This window comes from Mustela lutreola, chromosome 13 (genome assembly GCF_030435805.1).
Source record: "Mustela lutreola isolate mMusLut2 chromosome 13, mMusLut2.pri, whole genome shotgun sequence".
NCBI classification, from domain to species: domain Eukaryota; kingdom Metazoa; phylum Chordata; class Mammalia; order Carnivora; family Mustelidae; genus Mustela; species Mustela lutreola.
This window is the reverse complement of record NC_081302.1, coordinates 73,931,832-73,958,294: the sequence shown is the minus strand read 5'-3', so window position 1 is coordinate 73,958,294 and position 26,463 is coordinate 73,931,832. Positions and strand designations below refer to the sequence as shown.

Below are 26,463 nucleotides of genomic sequence, written 5' to 3'. Positions count from 1 at the left end.
TTGTGTTCCCTGTCTTGCTGTCTCTCTCTCTCTCTCTCTCTCTCTGTCAGTTAAATAAATAAATACAATTTCAAAAGAAATAAATGAATAAATAAATAACTGGGTGTTTTGATGTGGAATCATGGCATGATGGGAGATATACCCGGGCATCCCTCCACTCCCCACCCCCACCCAACGCCCAATCTTTCTTTAGGGAATGATCTCCTTCAACATATGACAATTATGGAAACTACCAGGTTCTTTCATTTTCCTGCCATCTGGTTGTCCTAGGAATGATATGTGACTAGCCAGGGCCGATGAGATCGTTCTGAGAATTTAGATGAGAGAAGTCGGTCCTTTACACTGTGGAGACACGTGGTGTGCAGAGAGAATAAAGCTGACAAACCAAAAGAAAGCTGAGAGAGAAAGAGATACAGTGAGAGACAGAGAACTCTATCCGGGAGAGAGAGAGGGAGAAGGCCCGGTCTCCACGGCCCAGCCACAGACATCTCTGCTCTTTTCCACTTCCGGTTGTTCAGTTCCTTGGATTTTTTTGAGCCAATCAATTTCCCTTTTTGCCCAAGCTGGTTTGAGCTAAGTCTCTATTGTTTGCAACTGGAGTGCTTTTAAAAGGGACAAGCCTTCACTTCTAATGCATTGTCTTTAGTTATGATGACTACTCGAAAGGCTGCCTCTTCACCAGGGTCAGGCTCCTTATCTCCTGGGACTTAAGCAGCCAGTGAAACTTACCAGATCTCCCGTACAAATAAGATCTCATCAAAATCAATATGCAAATCTGGCTGGTGCTGAGCCCCAAACCAAACCAATCTTGTGACATCGCACTTGGCAGAGTGCCCCCGGCCCTCAGAGAAGACTCCCGAGGGTCAAGACCTTGTTTGGCTTGCCCTTGTCATAGCCCTCCACATGTCCAAGCTCTGGACCTCTGTCTCTCTCCGTTGAATAGAGGACGCTCAAGCTGCCAGTTCCCTGCTGCCACCAACTTCGTGGCTCATGCTCTCATGAAGAAAAGCTCCTCTTAATCACTGCCAACTAGTTGTTGAGTCTGGGCTGAAGATTGCAGGAATCTTGCATTTTCTGTGTCGCTTCTGAGAAATTGCCATTTACACAGAGAAAGCTATCCTGGAAAATACCAGGCAACCACTTACCTTACCCAGCGGGCTCACTCTTACCCCTTCTCTCTACTCTTACCATGACATTGAAAAGACTCCAGAAAAGCGTCTCAACAATGACCTCTGGGGAGCCAGCTACGGTGTTTAGTAACACTGCCCGTTTGGAAGTTTTCCTTATGGGTCATCCGTATCCTCATTTCTGCCCTTATCTAAATTCTTTGGTTTAGTTTTACTTCTCTTGTTGCATTTTTTTTTCTGTTGAAATGGAGATGTCAGCTTGTCTCTCCCCTCCCCTCATTCATTCATTCATTCATTCATCCAGCCTTTATTACGTGGCTGTCACCCTGGACCCTGCCGTATGTGAAGTATTTTTTTCCCCTGGGAATTCAAGAAAAGAAAGGCAGCACTCAAAACCCAGATCTCTTGGGTGCTCTATAAATAAAACCCAAGCTTCATTTTTTCTTCCCTTCCTGCTTCTCTTCCAAGCTTTGCTTCTCTTGGCAGGTCACACGAGCCAGGGTGCTTTGGTGGCTACTGAAAAAAAAAAATAAAGAGAGAGAGAGGGAGAGACAGAAAGAAGAAGTCACTGTGTAACTGTGCTGGGACCTTCAGAAATTCTAATGATGAAAGACAGCATGCGGGCCCTCACTTCCCCTTTCTGCACGGCGCAGGCCTGGGTGCCCGCCACCAGACGCGAGCAGTCCTCCCTGGGGAGCCCGAAGCAAACATGGATCAAGAAGCCGTGGGCAACATCGTCCTGCTGGCCATCGTCACCCTCATCAGCGTGGTCCAGAACGGTAAGGGGAGGTCCTCACTCAGAAGGGGGGCCAAGGGCAGATTTTGTTTGCCTGTTGCTGTAAGGTCAGGCTCACACAGGTCTCTGTGTCTGTGTGCACTTTGGCCCACTTTTGCCTTATTCATTATTTGTTTCTTGTTCTTTGAATGTATCGGTGTGTGCCTGCCTTTGGGGTTTTCCTTCTGCTGGTATTCCTTTCACTTTCATGGTGGTAACTAACCGTGTTTGCAGAACCAGGTCAGCAACCTAGAGGTTTTCTCCAAACCCTGATTGAAGTGTCTTGTGAGCAGCATTTGAACCATTAATTACAGTGACTGGAGACAGGGCAGGAGGCAAGAAGCCTAGATGGGGAAAGTAAAGTACATCTTTACTCAGACACTGGGCTTTGGTAAGTGGAGCTGGGCTGACTTCAATGCAGCTGGGATTATCTGTCACCTGTAGGCTTAAAAAGAGAAGAAATGTGAATTTGGAAGGTGGGAGGGAGAAATCACCTTACCATTATTTTATCTATGAGTTGCTCTTTTTTTTCCCCCTTGTAATACTTCCTTTTTTTTCTAACAATGTACCATTTTGAAGCATTTTTCCTATGCATGATATATTTACATAGAGAGAGGAAGCATTTTTCTTGTGTGGGATTTGCGTTTCCATTAACCGTGCTGGCACTTGAAAAACCAAGTAAGGGACACAGACCTGAAAAAGCCAAGACTGTGTAGAATTTTCTCTTTAGACTTCTGAGTTAAGACTGCCACAGACCGTTTTGAGAAGTATTGCCAGTGGCTTCATGTATTGTAGTTTATTAAGACAGAGGAAAAAAGAAGAGTGATTACTAAGGGCAGCTGCTGTAACCTAATGGTCATTACTGCATGTCCCCACACTGTCACACTTGGGAAACTTCAGTATTTAACCGATGTGGGATATCATGTTATCTCCCCCAACCTTCTCCCAGCTTGAATGTGGACAAAGGCTTCAGTTTCGGCTTCTGAGCCCTAGAGGAAGGCTTCCCTGAGACCTCCCCACACCAGAGAGGCCCAACTTTGCATTCTCCCAGTAGGTTTCCTATATAGAACAACAGTTGGCCACTTTTTGACCCAAACATTTTCGTACTAAATCCACGCCATCAAGTTGCTCATGATGCTCATCAAGGAGCCAAGGGATTGTGTAGGTTGCCGTTCCTCAAGCCATTTCAGTTTCATGCAGCGACCATGAGTGCCCTTGGTCTTGCATATCAGTCAGGGATTCATTTATTCAACCTGCATATGCCTCGCAGGACCCACCGTGCCAGGCAGTGTCCTGGCTTTATGGGGACAGCGCTGGTGCGGACCTGCCAGAAAGGGAAAAGATAGTGAGAACAGATGGCCAGCCATGGTCAACAGGAAGAATTCCAAGACCCTTCTGGTGTCTGTGGAGGCAGTTTTGCATGGGGCGGTGGGGGGGTGGGCAGTGATTTTTCAGCTCTGTGTAGGGTCTTCCCTCTGGCTCTTCCCCTGATAAACATCATCTTTGCCAACAATGCCAGTGGACTGGGGACCACTGACCTTCCCACGGCCTGTGTGGATGGGACTAACCTAGCTGGAGAGTTGGCGCTCACCCTGAGCCGCTCCCTCTCAGTGCAGAGCTGACTTGGGGGAGGCTGCTGAGTGTCCTGTTGTGAGTACAGAGTCTCTTCATCTCCCTGGAGATGCAGAACCCACCCTTGGTCTGTGGAGTGGGTCTGGGGCTTTTTCCCATAGTGGCAGAACAAACCCTGATTGGACTTGAAGAGGGACGGTGAGTTCCTAATTGGTTTTGGCAGTGAGATTAAGTCTTCTTCCTTGGTACAGTACGGAAGGAGAGATTATAGTTGGCTGAATGTCTGAGTCTTAACAACCACAGTCTAAGGGCTTTGACTTTTGACAGGCCATTTCAGACAGATAGTGACAGAACACCAGTGGCCTCGCTAATAGAGGTCCACCAACTGAGGAGTGGGATGGAGTCTTCCTGATGGGGAGATACAAGTATGGGTTTGAGTGGAGCTCCCATTGTTGGACTGGAGACTTTTACAGGCTGAGCAGACCCTACATGGTAGCCACATCCTGTCCTCTGCCCTCCCCCACCCGCCCTGAGCCGCTAGGGCAACATGGCTCCAAGGGTGACTTTGTAGAGCTCAGGCACACCCTTGCTTGGGGAAGGGACAACCGGCTGCTCTTTTTTTTTTTTTTTTTTTTTTTTTTTTTTTTTTAAAGATTTATTTATTTATTTGACAGAGAGAAATTACAAGTAGGCAGAGAGGCAGACAGAGAGAGAGAGGAGGAAGCAGGCTCCCTGCTGAGCAGAGAGCCCGATGCGGGACTCGATCCCAGGACCCTGAGATCATGACCTGAGCCGAAGGCAGCGGCTTAACCCACTGAGCCACCCAGGCGCCCCCGGCTGCTCTTTTGAAGCCGCAGAAGCAGCCTAGCCACCCTCCCCTCTGAGGCAGAGACCTCCGACTACCATGTGATGCTGAGACCACTGTGTGAGGTCTGCCTTTTATTTGTAACTGTAAAATGTGCCCATGTCGGGGAACAAGGAAAATTCCAATGACTTGGGAGAGAACATCTGTGCTTGCTTGCACCATGAGTTTTCAGGTAAACACAAAGGTTCAAGTGCATGCCCAGAGCCTCTCTTTGCAATTCTAATTAACTGCAATGTTGCAACCATAGATCTTCCTTACAGAGTTCAGAAAATATGCAAAACTGTGCCTCTCTCCTCCTGCCCTGCAAAATGTCATTTTGAGCCCTTCCTGTTAGTTTTAAGGAATATTTACATGTTGTTGCCAGGTGCCATAAGCTTTGTCTTTGTCCCGAGACAAAGAGGTCCTGTCCACCTATGTCCATGATGATATCCAAAGTCTGTGCTCTCTGTACCCTGTGTGAACCTCAGTTCCTGGGAAGATGCCACACAGCCCACGCCTGGGGGAACTTCCTCCTCTGACTCTTAAACATTCTGTAGTTATCAAGATCTTTGAACCCGGGGTCCTCTTCCAGCTTGATCCAGCAAAACGCAGATTTGGAAGCACAGAACGAGTTGAACATACATGGTTCCGAGAGAGCTGGGCCAGAACCACCAAAGCCTGGTTTCCCAGGGAGTAAAGATAGAGGCGTTTCCTATGAATAGCATCCAAAGAGCCTCCAGCTTCTTCTGCCAAGGTGCCAGCAGCGCTGACATGCAGCAAACCTGAAAAAACACAGTTTTGGGGAAAGTGATTTCCATAGGAAGCCAAGCTAATGAGATTGAGAGGAGAGGGTGAGCTGGGGGTAAGGGCACTGAGCCTGGTGCATGGAAGTCTGAATGGCAATAGCAGAGAAAAGATGTCCTCTAGCAGGAGAGCTGTTCCCTCAGCCCTTCTGGTTGTAGGGAAAGGTGGTGGGAATTGGCATCATCCTCGCTCCTTCACTCTCTTCTTACCGTGGAGCCAAGAAGTGGGGGAGACATGATGGCCCCACAGACATAAGGGTTTGTGAGAATAGTGATAAGGAAGGATATAGAGCTGGTACTGAGCGCCTACCTTCCCACACCATCCCTGGTACTCCTATCCCAACACCAAGACTCCTAACTAATCTCATGGGCACCATATTGGAAGACCTCACAACCCAACCTAGGGTTGAATGGGCTCTAGAAACAGGACCAATGAAGTGCCCCAAAGCAGAAATCTTATTTATGCCATTCTCAACAGCTCCTTCCTGAACTCTCCCATGCTAGAGAGCTCACGACCTACCTCGCTTGCTTTCTCCTCATTGGGTGTCTTGAGGTATTATTGCCAACACAGAGCTTTGTGTTGGCAATAATGCCTCACTGAATCTTTGAAGCCCCTGGAATATACACTATTATTATTCCTGTTCTGCAGAGAAGCCATGTGGGGCTTGGAGAGGCTAGACCATTGGTTGAAAATCCTAGAGTCAGTAGTGGTGAGACTGGGATTCAAACCCTTTCCAAAAAGTAGATGCTTCTGCTGTGTATATTGCCTCAGATACATTTATTCAAATGCACACCCTTCGAGAAGTCCTACTGCCCTATAACTTCCATCCACTGGTCCTGTTTCTCTTCTCTGGAAAAGCTTGGTCTATGCTTGCTGCCTCTAGATTACGGAGTCAGCTATACCATCCTGCTTTCAGTGTACCACTTCTCAGCTGACTTATTTTCCGGGGTCCTTTGTTGTTGGGTTGCCCCCTCCCTCCCATCTTGCCCCGTGCTCTCTAAGATGCAGATGATGGATGCTTGATGTCCAGGGAAACATTTCCTGGGATCCAGACAGCAATTCTGTGAAAATAATCATTGGCGTGTTATACTTTGAACACTTGTATCTGTCTGCTGGTGCCTATTAACTTTGTGCTTCGCTGAATTCTCCAGATCTTCTTATGCGATCCTGAGAAAGTTAGTTGGCTTCTCTGGCTCTCAGTTTCCTCAACAGAGAAGTGAAGCTATGATAACTTCCATATGTGCTGGTCCGAGGCACTGCATAGAACACCCGAGCCAGCGGGGGCCCAGTGTGTGTGTTTGGTGCTCAGGGATGGCCTGCAGCCTTTTCTCTCCATGTCTCTGGTTCTCTCTCTCTCTGGTTTGCCCTACCGTCCACAGCTGGCCAAGATAAGCGTGCTCATGGTCTCTGCACGAGAGGTTTCTGTGACACTGTGGAGGATAATGTGGCGCATGGGGGGTGTGAGTAGGCGGTGAGGAGTAGGCAAAGGAAGCCAAATGCTTTTGAGTTTAGCTAAGCAGGAGGAGAGGTGCAGCCTAGTGGAATGGGGCAGGCTGGCTTTAGTTTCATTTGATGGGTGGGAAAGATCAGAGTCTGTTTCCAGGGTCAAGAGACGGAGGAAGAAAGAGAGGGAAGGTTCAGGAAATGGGGAGAACACGGATGAAACAGGGCCGAAGGGGTGGCAGGAATGGGCTCAAGGTCACAGGTAGAGGGCAAGCCCTGGCAAAGAGGAAGGGGTTGGTTCCTCTGAGCGAGGGGAGAAAGAAGAAAGGCAGATGCTCAGTACAGCCCCGTGGTACGGCTGGTGGCAGAAATGACCTCTGACTTTCTTAATATCTGTGTCATGTTCCGAGGCAATGGCCGTCCCACTGGGTTCTGGAAAGGCAATGGTAAGAATTTTCTACTGCGTTCTGTGGTCCAAAGAGACATTCAGAACAGACAGATGTGTACTTCCGCCCCTTGTGGCTGATGGAAACCCCGTGGTGAGCTTCAGTGTGACAGTAATAGGGAAAACACCACCCCCAGAGGCTCCCCCAGCCCCCGGACTTGAATCCCCAGCTGCACTGCTCCCCAGTGGAGTGACTCCGAGAGAGCTATCAGCCCTCCCTGAGTCACTGTGTCCTTGTCTATAAGGTGGGGACAGCACTGCCGACTTTGCAGCCGTGGTCGCAATGCCTAGTAAGGGAGCAGAGGTCAGGCATCTGCTGGAGAGTTGGCCGCTGTACCCTTCAGACCAGTGGCCCTGTAGCTCTGTTCCAGACAGTTGCTAGGGTGGGGCTGTAACTTTTGCCCCAAAGAAAACCAGGGCAAGCTTTTATTCATAGACACGCTTGATAAGGCATCCGTTTGACATCTCTTTGAGGAAACTGATAGGAAGCTGATGAAAAGGAATCCTGTAAGATCCCTGATATTCTCAAAATTGGAGTAAAGGAATATCACAGGGCAGGGGGGAGGGGAGGAGATAGAGACCTTCATTCCCACCCCTCCCCCACCCCAGTCTATAGACAAACCCTTGAGATTCTGGCCCCTCGGCACCCCTCACATCCCATGGCCATCCTAGTCAGCTCCCTCCTATTTTCCTTCTGTCGTAGACCCTGACCCGGCAAAAGACAGAAGGCTCTCTGCTTAACACCATTCCTCAGCTTACACCTGCCAGAAACCCCCTGTTGCTTGTGAGATGGGAATAAGTTCTAATTTTCTTAACATGGCTCTCATCAAGGTCATATTCACGCTGCTAAATCTGGAAGGCACTTCTCAACGATCGTCTTCCTCGGGGCTGGGCTCCCTGCTTCCTCACTCCATCCACCATGGAAGCACATCACAGGGCTCCTTACCCCCTCTGCCTGCTCTTCTGTCCACGGCTTGGCACACTGTGCAATTTTAACACAAGTGTTTTGTTCACTGTCTTATGGTCTGTCTCCTCTCCCACCCTTGCTGGCACATAAGCTCCTCAGGCTAAGGTTCTTGGTGCGTTTTGTTCTCTGATGCAAGCTAAGGGTCTGGCACATGGCAAGTAACAAAGAAAAATGTCTTTGAAAGAACAATTCACCATCTACCTCTTTGGCCTCATTTGTAATTCGGCCAGTTTCCACTCCCTGCTGTCGATTTCCCCCATTGTAAGCCACACAGCAAACTTAAGACAGTTCTTGCCTCTGTGCCTTTGCACATTGCATCACACTCGAGTGGGGTGATCTTCTCCATTGCTTCCTCCATCTCGTTGGCTAATTCCTCCTTGTTTGCAGATCTTACCCTAGAGGTCGCCTGTAGGGATTCCTCTGTGAACCCAACACTGAATTAAGTTGCTTCTTGGACCCTCGACGGCTTCATGTTCTCAGTCAGTTCTGTCTTCACGTGAATCACCAGAGTACAATTTCTGCTCTCTGTGTTTATTTCCTTCAACTGAAAGATCCTTGAAAGTGGGGGGCTGTGTCTTGGAGGGCTTCGCCATCACCAAATGCAGTAATTTGTAGAGATAGCTGCAGAATGAATTTTTGGTAAGTGACATTTGATGGAAGACGTTTAGGCGGTTTGGAGGGCACACAGAGGGAACATTAAATGTTCTAGTAAAATAATGGGATGTGGGGCGCCTGGGTGGCTCAGTGGGTTAAGCCGCTCCCTTTGGCTTAGATCATGATTTCAGGGTCCTGGGATCAAGTCCCGCATCGGGCTCTCTGCTCAGCAGGGAGCCTGCTTCCTCCTCGATCTCTCTGCCTGCCTCTCTGCCTACTTGTAATCTCTCTCTGTCAAATAAATAAATAAAATTTTTAAAAAAATAAATGGGACGCCAGGCTCATGAACATGCCTGTTATAAACCAGATCCATACTTTTCCCTCTGCCAGGGTTCTTTGCCCACAAGGTGGAGCATGAAAGCAAGACACACAATGGGCGGAGCTTCCAGAGGACGGGAACACTTGCCTTTGAGCGGGTCTACACTGCCAAGTGAGTCTAAACCCTGATACTGCAAACCAGCAGAGTGGGGCCCTAGGCATCGGGGGCTCCTTGCCAGAGTGAAGACCACTCTCGAGGCTACCTGAATGTCTGGGCCAACCTTCAGAGTGCCACGGGAGGCAGAGTCCCCGGGAAGGTTGAAGCTCAGCTGGGGGTGGGAGTGGGGATGGCTTTCTGGGACCCTCTGTCATCTTCATAAGTGCTAGTGTTTAAAGAAAGAATTGGGCGTACCAGGGGTGGGAGTGGGGAGTCGTGCAATCGCCACGGCTTCCCCTGGTTCCAGAAACCCTGAGCCAGTGTGGTCAGAGTGTTACCAGTTTCCGGGGGAATTAGTCCACAGGTGCTACCATGAACCAACCATTACTCATGGGCTGGCTCTGCCTCTTGTGTCCCACTCAGTGGAGGTGTGGCAGGACCTTTCATAAGGCCTGGTCTCCTTGAGCAACCAGAACAAGGACAGTGAGAAGGGGAGGACCTGGGCAATTGGTTCCCCTTCCCCTTCTCATTCTTTACTTTTGAATAAAAAAGCTGCTTGAAGACACCTGAACGGCGCAGTGAAGGAGATGGGAATTATTTGGGATGCAAATCTGGATGGCTGTTATTCCAACGCTCATTTTTTCCTTTATGCAGAATGCATCTGAACAGCAGTTTCAGGCAGTGGCTTGTCTGCCTCTCTGTGCCTGTGAAGAGGGGCTGGTCAGAGGGGAAGTCTTCAGCTCTGAGCTGGCTAAGGAGCTGGCCTTCCGTCGTAACTCAGAAGTGACTCTGAGGGCCCCCAGAGAGCTTTCCAGAAGGGCAGTTGTGGACACCTAAGGAAATCACCGCAGGCTGATGTCCAGGTCCCCTCACCCTGTCTGGGCCCTTCGTCTTTTGGGCTTGGGCCTTCAGGTTGCTCCTGAGTGTCCGCAGTCCCTCCAAGACCTCCCCCTCTCTTGGGCCCTCGCCACCTGCTGTCCTCTTCTGTCCTCAGACTAAGCAGTCCTTACCAGGGTCACTCCAGCAGTCAGATCTCGAGGAAATCTTTTGCTGAACTACCTCCAGGGATTTTTTTTTTTTTTTTTTAACATTTGAGCCTTCAGTGTATGAAGTTAGGTTTCCATTTTGCCAGCAACGAAGAAATGGAGCAGGCCAGGCGGTTCAGTGTCTGCCCTTTCCCCCAGGGGTGGGCTATCTCTGTGCTCACATCAGTCCCCCGGGGCCAGCCCCCAGATTGCAGAAGTGCCCTTTGGTGGTGGCTGCCCTGCGTCATTTGGAAGGGTGGTTTGGAAGTTCTGCAATGGTGTGGGGTTCCTGACAGAAGAAGTGGCCAGAGGGGAGGGGTGGGGCATTTTTGCTGCCCAGGGGTCCCCATGGTGTGGATGCTGCTGCCCAGCTCCCCCGATCCACGCGTCTTTACCACTTCATCTCCACAACAGAGGAGTGAGTAGAATGAGGAGAAGAGGGAGCTGTGGAGAGGTAGGAGCTCAGGTGGAGAAAAAGAATTTTCTGTAAGATGAAGTTGGCCCAGACAGCGCTGTGGTTCTGTTACCAAGACCACTTCCTCCCCGACCCAGCTAGCAGCAAGTACTTGGTGTGCCTGTGGTGGTTATATAAGGGCAGAAAGACTGGGGATGCCCGCTACTTACTATGTGCCTGCAAAAGCCAGGGGCGCCTGGTCTGCTTGCACCTGCCAGGAAGCTACAGGCAAGGGGTTATGGGTTGGTATAGCAGAATTTCTTCTCCAGCAGTAGCTTGTCTAGAGACCTCCAAAAGCACCAAAGAGGGTGTGAGTTGAACCAGGGATTTGCATAAAGAAAAGAACATGTACTTAATCCCACTATCTAAAAACTAAGAAATTAAGCTTTACTCAAGTTTAATACATAGTTTGAAAGTGGACTGTGTGTGTATTATACCTGTCACAAGGTTGTGTGATCAAATCTTCTGGTTGATGGGGTGTGAGATCATAAATGTTTCCAGACCATGGCTATTGAGAAAAACTAGCATAACAGGATAAATGGTGCTGGTGGACTGAAAAGCCCGATGCTTTTCAGGCTAAAATATGACTGTTGACGGATACAGATGGTACCGGATTTGGGGGGCAGTTGGTGAACAGACATTATAGTGAGGTGTGGCCCATCAGCTCCAACTTGGCCTCGGTTAATGGCCTGTTCCATCACCCGTCACCCACCTGGGCAGAACTGAGTCAGGGTTTGAGAGACAAAAAGAATCTTAACCTTGACTCTCTGTTCAGGTGTATAAAACACACTTCAAAGCTCTGTTCCCCGAGGAGGGAGCACAGCTAGAGCAAAGTTTGATTTCAGGAAGAAAAGCTCAGTTAACAGGTCCACGATTCTTCCCTACGAGGCCAGGCAAGCACAGGCTGTGGAGAGGAGAGGGGTCCCTGGAGAAGTGTAATTTTCTGACATGTGTTCCGTAGATTACCAGTTCATGGGCTGGTATCACCTGTTACAGACAAAGAAAAAGTTCTGGACAGCAAGACTTCTGAGAACTTTTAATGTACTGAGGAACATTGCGATTCTTGTTTCTCTAAGAAAGGGAAGTCTTTTTTTTAAACTATAGATACACACACCCCCCCCCTTTTTTTTTTTTTTTTTTTTTTTTGCAATGCATTTTTTATCAAGGATTTAGTGTTTTACAAAATACATTTTCGGTAATGCCACCTTAATGTTCTTTCTCCTCTGCACCACTCAAAATCCCCCTCAGCCTCTCTTCTAAGTTGGGTGGGCTTGTAAATAATTTGAAGATGGTAGACCTGCCTTGATTATATTAATGAGTAGTGATATAATTTACAATTATTAGTGATGTTTACTTAAGTTAATCCAAACTAACAAAACACTATGTAAGTATGTCAGTATCTGATTCCCAAAGGTGAAGAAAAATAAAAGGGAAAATAAGTGTCCTTTTCTCCATGAAAACAGTGATAGTGTAATGCATCAAATTGAACGCAGCACAGGGAATTGTTGACAAATCTGGCAGGCACCTCAGAATTAGACCTCAAGAAATGAGAGCCAAGATGGGTTTGTCATTTTTGTCTTGCAGAAAAAATGGCACAAAACTCTCTACAAAAGAAAATTTAGAATAATGATAATTTGTCAGCAGGAAAGACATTTCTACCAGGGACTGTAAGAAGGAAGACATTGGAGCAGTCAATAGCTACCAATTATTGGAAGCTCATTATGAGTCAGACACTGCTTCATCTCATTTTATTTTCACAAGCCAGGGCGGTAATTGCTAATGTCTCCCCTCACCTCTCCTAGATGAGGAAAACCAAGGCTCAGTGAGGCTAGGAAACGCACCCACATTCAGTCAGTAGTTGATTAGACAACGGACCGAGGTTTCATGACTTTAAAAACCATGTGAGCATCCACTAGGCTCCATCTCCAGGGACAGCCTCGTCACTGACCAAAGCTACTTGAATTCAGCCCAGCGGCAGCCCTCTGTCAGGGATGGGCACCTTGTGTGGAGTTGTGGGTGGAAGATGTGTCAGAGATCCTGGAGCAGATAAGGACTGGTTTGAGTCAGAGTGAAACGGGACTCTGGGTATATTCTGGAAATCCAAAGGAGGAACCCGTTCTCTTAAAGTTGGGAGAGATTCATTTAAATCCAGACAGACCACTGTTACTGGAGACCAAGGTGACTTGAGATAATAGGAAGAATGATTGAATGACTAAGTCAATGTCACAATACTATACCATTCTAATGAGCAAATTCCCTAGATAATTAAGAATTTTTTAAATAAATTTTGTACCACCCAGATGAAACCAGTACTTAAAAACAAACAAAATAGAAGCATGAGAATGAGGAGGCAGGAGAGAGCTTGGTATTAATAAATTTTCAAAGGATGTGTTCCCTCTTTTTCTTGAACAAGGAAATGGATCACATTCGGAATTCCAAGGCTGTGGCTTTATGCCTCTGATATGTAGTAATAGATAAAATGCTTGTGCTCCATGCTGTATACGGGACCTGTTTATTCACTAAGTACTTCATCCCAAATAATAAATTTGTTCTGCCGCCTGAACTTCGGAGTTCCTACTGTGTCCACTAGACACAGTGAACCCCGGCACCTGGCAAGGCCAGCGGAGTTCTGCTCTCTCCCCTGTGCCTAGAGCCCAGGATAGGATACACTGCTTTCTTAACTTTAATTTCATTGACTTCTCCACTAGAGGATCTTTTGATCATCAGAAGGACATAAAGACTCCTGTGTCCAGGGACACAGCCCATCCTCTCTGGGTTGTCTGCAGGAGATGGACCAAGGGCTGTTCATTCCAGAGTTCTTGTTGGTAGTAGTGAGGCATGAGATGCTATCAGGCTGAACAAGAGTTCACAGCTGATTTAGGAGGAAAAGCATGAGAACGAGATCAAGGAGGATCCTGATGAAGGACTCTAAGGAAGGAATTCGGATAAAAGGCTGAATATATTTTGCAAATGGCATCTCTGCTTTTACCCATACGGTTTGAATTAAATTAGACCAGTGGTCTTCAAACTAGAGCATGCTTCAGAGTCTCCTGGAGGGCCTTGTTAAAACAGATTGCTGTCCCCCCCACCCCCCACCCTGGGAGGTTTTAATTCTGTGGGTCCAAGACAGACATTAACATTTGCATTTCTAGCAAGTTCCCAGGTGCTTCTGACACTGCTGAGCCTGGCACCACACCTTGGGCACCCCCCCATTAGAGCATCAACTCTTAAACTTTATGTGGGATCTTAGAGCTACTATCAGTCTCTTAGTTTTTCCAGGTAAGGAAACAAAGTCCAAAGTAATTGCTTTGCAGTTGACAAACAACTAGTGGATGTCAGGGCAGGGACCGAATCCGAGTCATGTGCCCTTTCCACCCCATTGCTCTGCCCTCGCATCCTTTCATGCTTCCACGTCTTTGAAGGTTGTTTTTCCATGGATGTGTATATCGGTGATCCTGATCTAGACTAACAGACCCGGTTTTAGAGCTGGCCAGAGCAGGATGTGAATCTTGACTCTGCCACCCTGTTGGTCGGTGATGCTGAGCAGGTTACTCAGCTTCTCCAAATCTTGGTTTCTCATGTGAAAATGAGAGTCGCTGTGGTAGGCTGAATAAAAGGCCCCCCAAAACATTCACGTCCTGACCCCGGGAGCCCACAAATAGGTTCTGTTACATGGCAAGAAGGAATTAAGGTCACTAACCAGCTGACCTTGAAATCAAGAGAGTATTCTGGATTATCTGGGAAGACCCCAATGTAATACAAAGGTTCTTTTAAATATGGAAGAAGAAGGCAGAAAAGTTGGTGTCAGGAAGATGCGAACGGCCATCACTGTCTTTGGGGTTGGCAGGGGGTCACAAGCCAAGCAATGCAGGTGATCTCTGGAAGCTGAGGAAGGCAAGGAAACAGATTCTTGGCTGGAGTCCCCGGCAGGATTGCCGCCGTGCAGATACACCTTGACTGCAGCCTGGTGAGACCCACTTTGGACTTCTGACCTCTTCACGATTTGATTGAAGCCACTGAGCTGGTTCCAGCAGCCATAGAAAACACCAGCAGTCACTCCTGTGCCCTCCAAGGATCGCAGTGAGTTTGTGGGAGATGGACCTGTAAGACAACAGCATGGTGGCTGGAGTGAGATGACAGCCCCTCCACAGGAGCCAGGATTGAGCCCCGCACGCTGCGATCGCACTGCCAGCCAGAGACCTTCCTGGGCACCAGCTTTTCTGAGTCGGCCCTTGTTTCTCTAATGCTTGTAGCTTACCTCTCGTTTCCCCAGCCCAGCCTGTGGGTCTGCGCTGACTTGTGCGGCTGACAAAGGTTTCCTGAGTTGAAGTCCTCTCCCCTGCACCCTCCCCCTAATTCTGACAGCCGCCACAGCCCTGCTGTCTGTGCTGCTCACTTTTCAATTCCAAGAAGCACTTTGGCACAGCCCGGAGCAGGAGCCCTGCCAAAATGAATCCATCAAGAAACCAAGTCTCCCGTTGGCTTCACGGAGAAAGGGAATGAACGGATTCCAAGCATGTGTTTGCTTCATCCCACTGCCCATTTCTGATGAGGCAGCCGTGTCTTACTGGTAGATGTAAGTGCGATTATGAATGGGGTTTGCGCCTCATATGTGATGGTGATCGTCAGTCTGGGGTCTCAGGTGATTTTCCGAGTATGCTGCAATAACATGTTTTCCGATTTTTCTCCTCCTTGTTTTTCTTTTTATTCTACAGTCAAAACTGCGTTGATGCGTACCCCACTTTCCTTGTTGTGCTCTGGAGTGCGGGGCTCCTGTGTAGCCAAGGTAACTGGGGCTTCTCTGTGGTGTTCCCTTTCTGAATCGTGCATCTTGAGGGGGTTCGAGTGCAGGCTTTTTGTTGAAAAGACTTTGCCTGACCTCCAGCTCCGCCTTGTGAAGCCCGGTGAGGGGAGAACCCCCTGGGGGTGGTGTTTCTGGCACGCTGTATCCCCAGCAGGAGTGGGTGCGATTATGCATGGCTAATGCCTGCTCCCGGTGGCTGGGTGAGAGAGGCTGTGCAGACAAGGGTGGTTTAAGGCTAAATGTGACTCAGAATCCTTAAGCAGCGTTCGCTCAGATACAAGGGCATTATAAATGAGAGCGCCTGAGGGATCTATTCTGAGACCGCTGTCGCTCAGCGTGTCTGCTAATAAGCTTCCAGCGTGGCGGTCCTCTGCCGGGCATGTGTCTGCCGAGCTTCGGGCTGGATTCCAGGTCTGCAGCCTTTTCCCGGGTTATCAGCAGCCCACAGTCCCGACTCCAGCAGGTTGACTCCCAGAGTTGATTTAAAATGAAATGGAAACCAGAGTCCTGGGTTTGGGTTGTCTTTGGAGCTTGGCATCGCGCCTGGCAGAGGCTTGGTGTGACCCGGCCAGCTTCCACACCATGGCCCCGCAGGGTGCACACCTAAGAAAAGGCCACTTGTGTCCTCTGAGGGGCTAGGGGATCCTTATCATCCTTGTCCACTTTATAGAGGAGGTGGAGGGGATATTATCTCCCTCTAGTGTCTGTGAGGACACTTTGGTTCGGGGAGATAAGGTAACTTGTTCAAGGTCACTCAGTAAGTGAACGTGGAGCCAGGATGAGAGCCCAGGTCTGTGGGGCTAACTCCTGGACTTCTCGTAAGTATCCTTCTGCATTATTCACGTATCTACTGCATATACATTGAACACCTTCTACATGGCAAGCCTTGGGCTTGGACACACAGTGATAAATAAAGAGATGGCCGTACAGCCCATGACACTTGGTGAGAGGAACCACAGGGAAGACGTGGATGGATAAATTATTGCCAAGAGTGAGAAGGGCCAAGAAGCAAAAGGATCAGGTACAGTGACAGGGAACGGAGGTGAGGGATGGCAGCAGAAACTCCTTCAGGGACACCATGTGGCCTCCTTCTGTGCTCCATAAGGCTGTCATTACTCACTATTTATTTACCACTATCTATCCTGAGTGAAAGAAGAAACACGTCTGGTGTAACTTGAAAAATCAAGTCAAACTATGTCTATACGAGGAGTTACGATCACTTTTATGTCTTAGATGACACTTGATAGAGATGAATCTCGAGATGTTCTAGCTCGATTAATACACAGGGGGTGGAAAGATGTTTTGGAGCCCTGAAACCACGCACTTCAGCCAAAGCAAATATTGGCATTGCTAGGGGATGAAAGCGTCAGTAAACCCTTTTCAATCATCGTCATTCTTTATGACTGTAGTAAATTCCTGAATTTTTTAGTCAAAAGGAACCTCAGCGATCCTTCCAGCCCAGATCCTTCACTTTACAGAGCAGGAGCCCAAGCCCCAGAAGGACAAGTTGCTTGCTCAAACTCAGATTTTTCGAGTCCAGATTCGAACCCAACGTGCCTTCCTGCTGTTCCGCGCAGCCTGGGTCTGCAAGGCACACTATGGCCTCTGCAGGAGGGCAGTGAGCATAGCTGTTTTCCACCCCTGAGTCCTGTCAGCCCTTGTTCAGTTTCGCGGCCCACTGAGAGAGAGACGGGCTAGTTAAGTTAGAGTGGAGCCGTCCAGATGGGCCAAACCAAGAAAGACTTCGTCCGGAGCAGCTTGTGAATTATTGCAGTTTTGTGACCTTCAGATAATAGCAGAACCTCATAAGTGGTTCCTTTTGTGCTTTACCTGGTACATGACACTAATATTTGGGGAGGCAAAGTGGAGTTGGGGCGAGAACACGGATCTGAGGAGGACAGACCGGAGATCGTTCTGAGGACACTTGTTGCTGGTGGTGTGACTCCTGGCTGTTACTCAGCTTTCCTCGGCCTCAGTTTCCCCATTTGTAAAGCAGGAATAATTGAGTTCCCCGGATGATTAAGTGAGACTGTGTGCATAAAGCCTCTGACAGGCTGCATGGCAGAGAGCAGACCGAACCATATATACCTACCAATGCCTGACTGTTTAGGATCCTCAAACATGACAATTTCCTACAGTCAGGCCTAATAGTAGGAGCCCAGTAGATATTACTATTGATGGTGCCATGCTGGTGGGGGTAATAGAGATTTGAAATCATACAAACATGGTTTAAAATCCCACCTTGTTAAAAAATAAAATTCAGGGGCGCCTGGGTGGCTCAGTGGGTTAAGCCGCTGCCTTCGGCTCAGGTCATGATCTCAGAGTCCTGGGATCGAGTCCCACATCGGGCTCTCTGCTGAGAGCCTGCTTCCCTCTCTCTCTCTCTGCCTGCCTCTCCATCTACTTGTGATTTCTCTCTGTCAAATAAATAAATAAAATCTTTAAAAAATAAAAATAAAAATAAAAATAAAATTCAACCAAGTGAATTTTGAAGATCTAATTAGCTTTATCAAAGGACTCATGAGTCTGGCAGTATCCCGTCTAGCAAAGAGAGAGGAGTTCCCAGGGGTTGTAAAAACGGAAAGCTTTTGTAGGAAAGAGGGTGAGGCAAGAAAGTTGTTAGCAAAAAAAAAAAAAAAAAAAAAAAAATAAGGGCTATTCCGGGAAGCTTTCTTTCCCTTTGAGGGAGGGAGGGAGGAGTGTGTGTGGGGTGGGGGGTGGGGGGGCGCTTATCCTGTAGATTACCTCATCTTCCTTTGAAGGAAGGAGAGAGCCCACATGGCCGATTACTTCACTGGCTCGCATCAGAACATTCGTGACTACGTGTTAAGACCGCATTTCTCAGGGAAGTTGAAACGGCAGTTAGCTGAGGAATTAAGCCCTGCTCTGGGGACATGGCTTAAGTGATGCCATTTGGGGCCTGTGGTTTTCTTTTTAACAAGCTTTTCCTCGGCTCACCTGACTTTTATGAGTTCATTTAACAGTTTTTGAAAGCCAGTATGTGCCAGGCACAGAGATGATGGTTAGCAAAAGGTGGCTGTCCTCTTTTGGTCTGGTAAGCGACTCTGGGCAAACTGACTTCCTTGGGCCTCAATTTCCTCATCTGCCCAATGGGGACAGTAATGCACATCAGGCGGCTGAGAGGATTGGAGACCCAAGGACTCAAAGAGCCTGGAGCAATGCTTGGCATGTAGAAAGTGTTCTGTCAACACAATTTGGCCTTCGAAAAATGCGGGCAGGTCTCCAGAGGGCCCATCCCATGGGCCTATCTCACCCCCACAAGTTTTCCTGCTAGGTAGGAAAGCCGCAGTCAGCCCTTTGTTCAGATGTAGGATGAGTTAAGTGTTAGCTCCTGATCATAGTAGTTCTTGTAGGGTTGGAGTTTCTAACTCTCAGCTCCAAGGTTCAGGACTCCTGCTCCTCACAGTTGTTACAGGGCTAGAAGGCAAAGGGAGCCTTCCTACGTAGAGATCTTTTTCCTCCCCAAAGATTGATTTATTTATTTGAGAGAGAGAGAGACAGAGAGAGAGTATTTGTGAGAGAGAGAGAGAGAGCACGAGGGCACACAAGCGGGAGGAGGGGCAGAGGGAGAGAGAGAATCTCAAGCAAACTCCCGGATCCCGACACAGGGCTTGATCTCATAATCCTGAGATGGCAGCCTGAGCTGAAATCAAGAGTTGGATGCTCAGCCGACTGTGTCCCCACTGCCTCTCCCATTCCCACCAGAGATCTTTTCTGAACTGGCTGCAGTTGTTCAGAAAAGGCTGAGCATTGCACTGCCTGGAGGCCCAAAGGGGAAGTGTTTGCTGTTAAGAGAGCCAGCCTAGGCTGGGCTTAGGGTTCAGGTCTGGCTCTCCCAGGCCCTGCCCAGGACCACGCAGACAGACAGACACACACACACACACACACACACACACACACACACACACCCCTTGACGATCTTACACATGCTCCTTGACCACTGGAGCCCCAGGTGTCACCTCTGGAATAGAAAAGATGATACTGGTCACGTGCAAATGATTCAAATGAGATGATGGGCAGGAAAACACTTTGTAAACTGTACCATGACGCCAATAGAAAGTAACAGTACTGTCACTTCTAGCCGTAGGCTTTTTGCTGAAGTCCCCATCAGCCCCAACTACCGGAACCTGAGGCTTCAGCTAGATTTTTCCACAAGTATTAGCTGTGGAACATGACTGTGTTAATATTATGTAAACTTAGCACGTTCTGGCACCTGTGAAACTCACACTGGCGTCTCCCTTTCTCCGCTTAGTTCCCGCCGCCTTTGCTGGACTGATGTACCTGTTCGTGAGGCAAAAGTACTTCGTCGGCTACCTGGGGGAGAGAACTCAGAGGTAGGCCACCGGGACTGCTTCAGAATCAGGGTGTGAGTCATGCTTTTTGAGCAAGAAGAGCGACCACTCACAACCATATTCTACCTAAGATTTAAGGCTCAGGTGGGATCCCTTGGGGCCAGGGGGTGGAGGGGAAGGCTCAGTAGCATCCGTCATCCTTTATCCCCTGAATTTGCGGGCTCTGCAAATGCAGCTGGGGGCCTGGACTCGTGCTCCCACTAGCCAACTCCTCCACATGGTCTTGGGCTCACAAAGGATGCTTTAACGCCACGCGCCGCACGCGCATTCTTGCAACCCCACACCCTGTATGCCCTCCCTTCAGGGTCTGGGCCTTGAATGACTTTCTGTGTCTGGCTTCCCAAGGCCTCTGGGGAGTGAAGCATTTTATTGTTTGCCTCAAGAAACGAGAGCTCAAGCTTGCACCTTGTGAGACGTTCTCTAGAGTAACAGATCTTCCAGGGACCAGCAGGAAGAATGTTGCAAAAATAGTCCGCGCTCACAGGCAAAGGATGGAGTCTGTGAATAGCGTCCCCGTTGCATTGCTTATAGACGCTGCCAGACGGAAGGCTCCGGAACAGCACTTACATACTTTGACGACACCCGCCTTGGGAAGTCGGGATTTTCATAAAATAAATGAGGATACTTACAGAAGAGATGTTCGAGTTCTAGTCTGCCATCAGTTCCTTAGAATTCCTAAGGTACCAGGAGGGCTCTGAGAGGCAGGCTGGTTCTTACCAGTTCTGGGAGGCTGCTGCCCCTACGGGGACTCCAGCCTTCCCCTCCATTTCTCTCCCTTGTCTGGTTTCACATCCCTCTCTGTCTCTCACAATAGCACCCTTCTTTCGTGGTTAATGGGCTCTCCGCTCAGATAGCATCCTTCAGCGGTGACAAAGGCTCTGACATCCCGCGAGGTCGGCAGGTGAAAGCACTGTCATCTGGGGACCTTGGGAGCCTGTGAAGTTAAATGGCTGGGGTTGGGGGGGGGGGGACAGAGAGGGAGGGTGGGTTTGATGGTGAGCTGCCGCCCAGAGGATGGCTCTCCTTCCAGCAATTCTTTCCAGTGCTCACATCTTCTTCATGCCTCTCTGGTGGCGTTCGAATGTATCCTCGAAAACCACAATTCCATTATGTCTCTTATCCTTATCAACACTGTCATAAATGATGTTCTTTCTCCTCTTCCACCCTGGAAAACCTCTATTCTGCCTTTGCCGGGGTGATCACCTGTTGTCAGGAGGTGGAGGAGAGGTGGAGTGTCCATCAGTGAAATCAGCGGGGGAGGGGGGGGAGTTCTGCTCTCTTGGGCTGGCTCCCTGGGCCTCCCTGTCTTCCTCCCCAAAGTCTCAGGGGTCTGGCCCAGGCCCTGTTCTCTTTCTCTGTCATCACTTGCCTGAGATCTTAAAGTTGCTTTAATTCTAAGACAGTCTGTGGAGCATGACAGAATGTGTTCATTTACCCACGAGCTCTTTTCATTTTCAAGGTAATCACTGCTAGGGAACGAACCGAGGTGGCTAAAATAATAAGATAGAGACTTAAAATCTTAGAACGATTCGATTTCCCTGGACCTCATAGAAATGTGAGTGGCCTAACCTCTAAAATGCTGGCCCGGTGTCCCCCGGGAGAGATAGGTGTGATGCCACCAGCCCCTGTACCCTGGGCTGTGTTTATTAGAGCCTTCTCACCTCTCCTGCATGCCTTTGTTAGTCATCCATCATGGCGCCCTTTCCTGTGGAGAACAAACATGGCTTCACACTACTTCCGAATACAGGGGCCTGAGCTATTGTCATCAATAGAAATGATAGGTACTAGATGAAATGTCTAATGCTAATCTAGACCAAAATATAGCTTGAGGTCCACCTCAAGCCTGAGAGCCTCGGTCGCTAGGTCCAAGAGGATTTTTCAATTCTGCCTTCTGGAAACTATGAACTGATACCCTTCCTCTGTGGATTCCACTGTGGATATCTACCTCTGTCCTTGGGCTGTGTCACACTTGGACTGTGCAGAGGCTTTTACCACCTAATGTCTTCGGGATCTGCTTATTTGTTAGGCTCACCAACAGAGGAAGATACTGCTCAGCGGGACCCTGGACCCTTCCAGGAATTTCTCCCTTGGGCTCACAATCATCTTTCGCTCCTCTGTAGAAGTTGCTTTGGCCCCAACCGCATCAGAAGTTCTAGTGTCCTTTTTGGTCCATTGGGTAGGCATGACATTCCTTGATATACCTCCCTCAACAAAGCTTCTTCCTCTTGGGATTTTGTAGTCCCCTCCTTTCACCCTCCCCACCCTCCCCAGAAGTTTATGGCTCCTCGTCTCCGTCCTACATCCTACTCCCCGACCCTTTCTCCCTGTCTTGATTAGGTAGTTTGTAGCATCTCTAGATGCTGTTAAGGACGAATTTTAGTTTCTTCCTCTTTCATTCTAAGCTACCATCTGGCCCAAGTTCAGTGGCTGTTTGGCATTAAAGACTACTTGCCTTTTATTATCTACCTTCCCTGGCTGGCACTAGGCTGCCCTCTCTTCCTGTCCCTCAGAGGGCAAAGACTGGCAACGCTTGAGACCAATGAACTCAGCTTAACCAACTCCACCTTCCCTGATTGCTTACTCGGTCCTCATTCACTCCCCATCCGTGTACTAAGTACTGACCACCTGCCCGCAGCGAGGTACTAAGTCATTTTGTTGAGATGATAATGAACATGACAGAAGCCCGGGGGCTGCTGGAGTCAGGGGCAGTACCCAAAAGACTAAACCTATAAAAATAATTAGGGGCACAGTTTTCAAAAGTGCTGCTCTATCGAAATCATTTTCCCCCTTAGTGTCAACATTTTAGAATCCCTGCCCTCCCTTCCTCAAATATGGACCATGGGGTTACTTCACCAGAGCTAGACTCCTGGGGTGAGTCTAGGGATGTCAAGGCTGGTGTTTCTAAAGTGAAACCCACCAACCAATGACACCAGAATTGCCTGGGATGTTTGTTAAAAGCACAGATTCCTAGGCCTCACTCTGAACTTATGGAATCAGAATCTCTGGGGTGGGAGCCCAGGGAATATGCATTTTTAACAACTTCTACACACCATTTGGTAAACACTGAAGGCTATTCATGCCTCTTTTCTAAGAGTGATTCATTTGACAAAAATGTATGGAGGGCCTGATTTATTGGAGGTATGTGGGTGAACAAAACTGTCAAACTGTAAAACTGTGGGTGAACAAGAAAAACTGTAAGGCCCATGACAGAAAGATACTGAGGCAGTATCTTTCTGTCATGGGCCTTACAGTTTTTCTTCACTTTAGAAGTTATCAGGTTTAAAGTGGCATTTCTTTATTGAAAAGAACCTAACTGTAAAGCCAGAAGGGACCATAGAGTTTTCTTCTCCTACCCACATCACGTATATATTTTTGTGTGTGAGGCAGGAAAGGTCAGCAACTTGCCCACAGCAGAGAGCTGGGGCTGGAGCTCAGGTGCCTTGAGTTTGGGCTCACCTGTCTCATACCACAGCTCCTTTTCCTCCAAGCTTTAGGCACCTTTGAGAGGGAACTGTTTGTCATAAGACCTCTTTTATGTTTTCATGTAGGTTTGTGTGTGTGTGTGGTGTGTGAGTGTGTGTTGGAAGGGGGGATATGTTTGCTTCAAAACTGACCACAAAATCGTAGTCTCTAAAAGCTGAAGGAGCCCTCAGGAAAGCAGAAGGAGCAGGGCTGTAGCCTCACACAGACAAGTGTGAATTCCCACTCTGCCTCTTCTTGGCTGTGTGACCTTTAGGCACATTGTTCAACCCATCTGCTCTGTTTTCCCACCTGGAAAATAGGTTAACCACATGCCATGGAGTAGGTCCGAGGGTTCAGTGAAGTCACAGATGGAAATGGCCTGGTCCCTCAGATGCTTAACTTCATGCTGACCTTCCCCAACCCATTTAGGGGGAACTATGTATCACCTTTTACAAACAATAAAAGAGATGCCTTCAGTTTCAAAGTCTGATTAGGCAGCAGGTGGCCGGCTCTTCCTTCTGCACTCTCCTGAGCTTCGAGCTTCGCCAGAGCCTGGGGCAGGACCTTCCGTGCGCACCTCCCAGAGTCACAGCCCGTCTCCAAGTCTGACAGACTGAAAAAGGAAGTCCATGAAGTGCCAGAGCTGGAGACCTCCGTTCACCCTTCCTAGCCCGGCAGGTGACGCGCATGCGCAGAGCTCCTGCCTCCCGCCCCCTTCCCATGGTCTGGGGATCGCTAAGGTACCACGCAGCGGTCTCTTTGGGGGCGATCTGCCCCATTTGAAAAATGCTGCCCAAAGTCAGGAACACCACAATTTCAGCAGCAGGCACTGCCATTTCATCCTTCACCACAGATTTATCTCGAGCACGTTCCGAAACAGCTTTGCAAATCACTTTCTCTTGTTTCTGTAATGAGCATATGGTGGCCTCATTCATGTGAGAAATCTGAACCACCACAATATTTGACTTTTCACAATTTAATTTCTCTGAACCCTCTGTTCTCTGGCTAGAACATATCCCTTACTTAGAGTCTGTGACTTCCTTATCAGCATTAGCAGGTAGCTGTCTGTATTTGTCTGCCGGGAACACTATGATGGAGTATCACAGACGGGGGCTTCAGAAAACAGAAACGGATTGTTTCACTGTTCCGGAGGTTTGAAATCTGAGATCAGGGTGTTGGCTGCCTCGTTTTCTCCCGAGGCCTCCCTTCTCAGCTCACAGACGGCCATCTTTGCCCCATGTCCCTACATGGTCTTCCGTCTGTGTGTCTGTGTCCAAACCTACTCTTCCTAAAAGGACACCAATCCTTTTGAGTCAGGGTCCCCCTCAGTGATCCCATTTTACCTTAATTACCTCTTTAAAGATGCTGTCTCTAAATACAATCATGTCCTGAGGTATTGGGTTAGGACTTCAACATATGAATGGGGGGGCACAATTCAGCCCATAAAACTCTCTTGAGGAGTCAAATATTCTTCCCAAATAAAGAGACAGAATGTCTCACTTCATAAGCATGGCTGTAAACAGGAAACCAAGGAAAGAAGAACACAGCTGGCCAAGGAGCAGCGGTAGGGGCAGCAAGCCATGCCGCTCAAGCTTTAATGGCCTGTGAGTCAAGGAGGGACTTGTCCAAATGCCGATTCTGGTTCAGTGACTCTAGGGAGGGACATGAGATTCTGCATGTCCAAGAAGCTCCCAGTGGATGCTGCTGGTCTGTGGACCACACTTGGAGTAGCAAGGAAATTAGACAGTCAACTGCAGAATGGTTTTCACACTCCTGGCCCAGGAAAGAGATGAGTTACAGCATGAACCTCTGGGGTCCAATTCCAAAAGATACAATTTCTCACATTGAACCTGCCGAACTGTGCTCTCTCTTGATTATGTCAAAAACCAGGCTCAGCAGCCCCAACTCACCTGTTTAGCTGAGCTGGCTGTTCTTGTTGAGCGGTCTTGATTACCAAAGGGTCCCCTCGCCGGGGTCGTTACTAACAGCCTTAACGAGCCATTTGGCTGGACTTCCCGAACATGTGAGTGCTGGCACAGATGGAACCAGCCCCAGCGGTCACAGAGGATGGAGCAGAGGGAGGCCTGGGCAGCCGCTATGTACAATTAAGCGGTCACATATCACTGGGGAAATGCTTCCTGACCCCAGCTGCTGATTTGCCTAAGCAGTTTAGGATTTAGAGCCTTTGAGAGAAGAATATGAATGCACTAAAACAGCTCTTTCCCCTCCATTCACTTACAATGTAAGAGCCCGTCTTCCATGGTGAAGGGCCCCACTCTCCTTAGCGGGGACATAATGGTACTCCCAAGCAGCCTCAGGAGCCGAGCCTGACCTCTCAGACACCCAAGCACCTTTTAGATACCTCCAGCCTTATTGGCTCACTGAAACCAGTACCCCTCCCATAGAGGTACTTAGGTCCCTCATTAGAGCCCACTGCCAGCACGGCTTCCCTGGTACTTCCTGGAGCGGAAAAGCCGCAAGTCAATGGGGTTCCAAATCCTTGGTCAGCATGCCTGATGACCAGCTGACAGAACGCTCCGCCTTCACACTGTGGGGAACTCGGGAGAGCACTGAGAAGCTGCCCAGCAGAGCTCTAACCGTGATGGGTTTTGGGGTCTAGTCTTTTTAGCTTGGTTTTGAAATATATTCAGTGACGAATAATAGTGGAGAACTCCCATTTTTCCTACGAAGCATATAGAGTAAAAGGAACTCTAATTTAAACCCCATGTATCTCAAAGATGGTAACTTTTTTTTTTTTTTTTTTTTGTGAAATTGGTGTCATTTTGCTGCTTCTACAGTTTTCTTTCTCTTCTAGCACGCCAGGCTACATATTTGGGAAACGAATCATACTGTTCCTGTTCCTCATGTCCGTTGCTGGTGTATTCAACTATTACCTCATCCTCTTTTTCGGAAGTGACTTCGAGAACTACATAAAGGCAGTAAGCACCACCATCTCCCCCCTGCTTCTCATACCCTGACTCTCCTCCGAAGGCAGGGTCGGCGCTCTCATTGGATCAATACTGAAAGTTGTCATAACTCAGCCCTTGCAAAGCTGTAGCTCCTCTTCAGACAGCTGTAAATCTAATGGCCATCTGGACTCCGCAGCTTGAGTTAACCGTGTTTTCCCTGGAAGAAAATACCTTTGTGTCCGCCCTGCCCCTTGAGAAGGGCAGTGGCCCCATTATTTCTTATTCTGACCAGTTACTGTATGTTTCTTGACTTAGCCGGCTTTCTGAAGATGTTTTGTGGCTGCACTTATGTGTTCCTAAAATAAAATGCAGAGGCATGTTTTAGGCTGC

General features: G+C 48.6%; 1 protein-coding gene across 1 annotated transcript; it reads left to right on the top strand.

Annotated features, from left to right (window-relative positions):
- Positions 1–1,745: 1,745 nt before the first annotated feature.
- On the top strand, positions 1,746–26,463 carry ALOX5AP (arachidonate 5-lipoxygenase activating protein). Its single transcript, XM_059144301.1, has 5 exons — positions 1,746–1,906; positions 8,962–9,061; positions 15,241–15,311; positions 19,603–19,684; positions 25,980–26,463. The coding sequence occupies exons 1-5, from the start codon at positions 1,837–1,839 to the stop codon at positions 26,140–26,142; spliced, it is 486 nt and encodes a 161-aa protein (XP_059000284.1). The 5' UTR covers positions 1,746–1,836; the 3' UTR covers positions 26,143–26,463.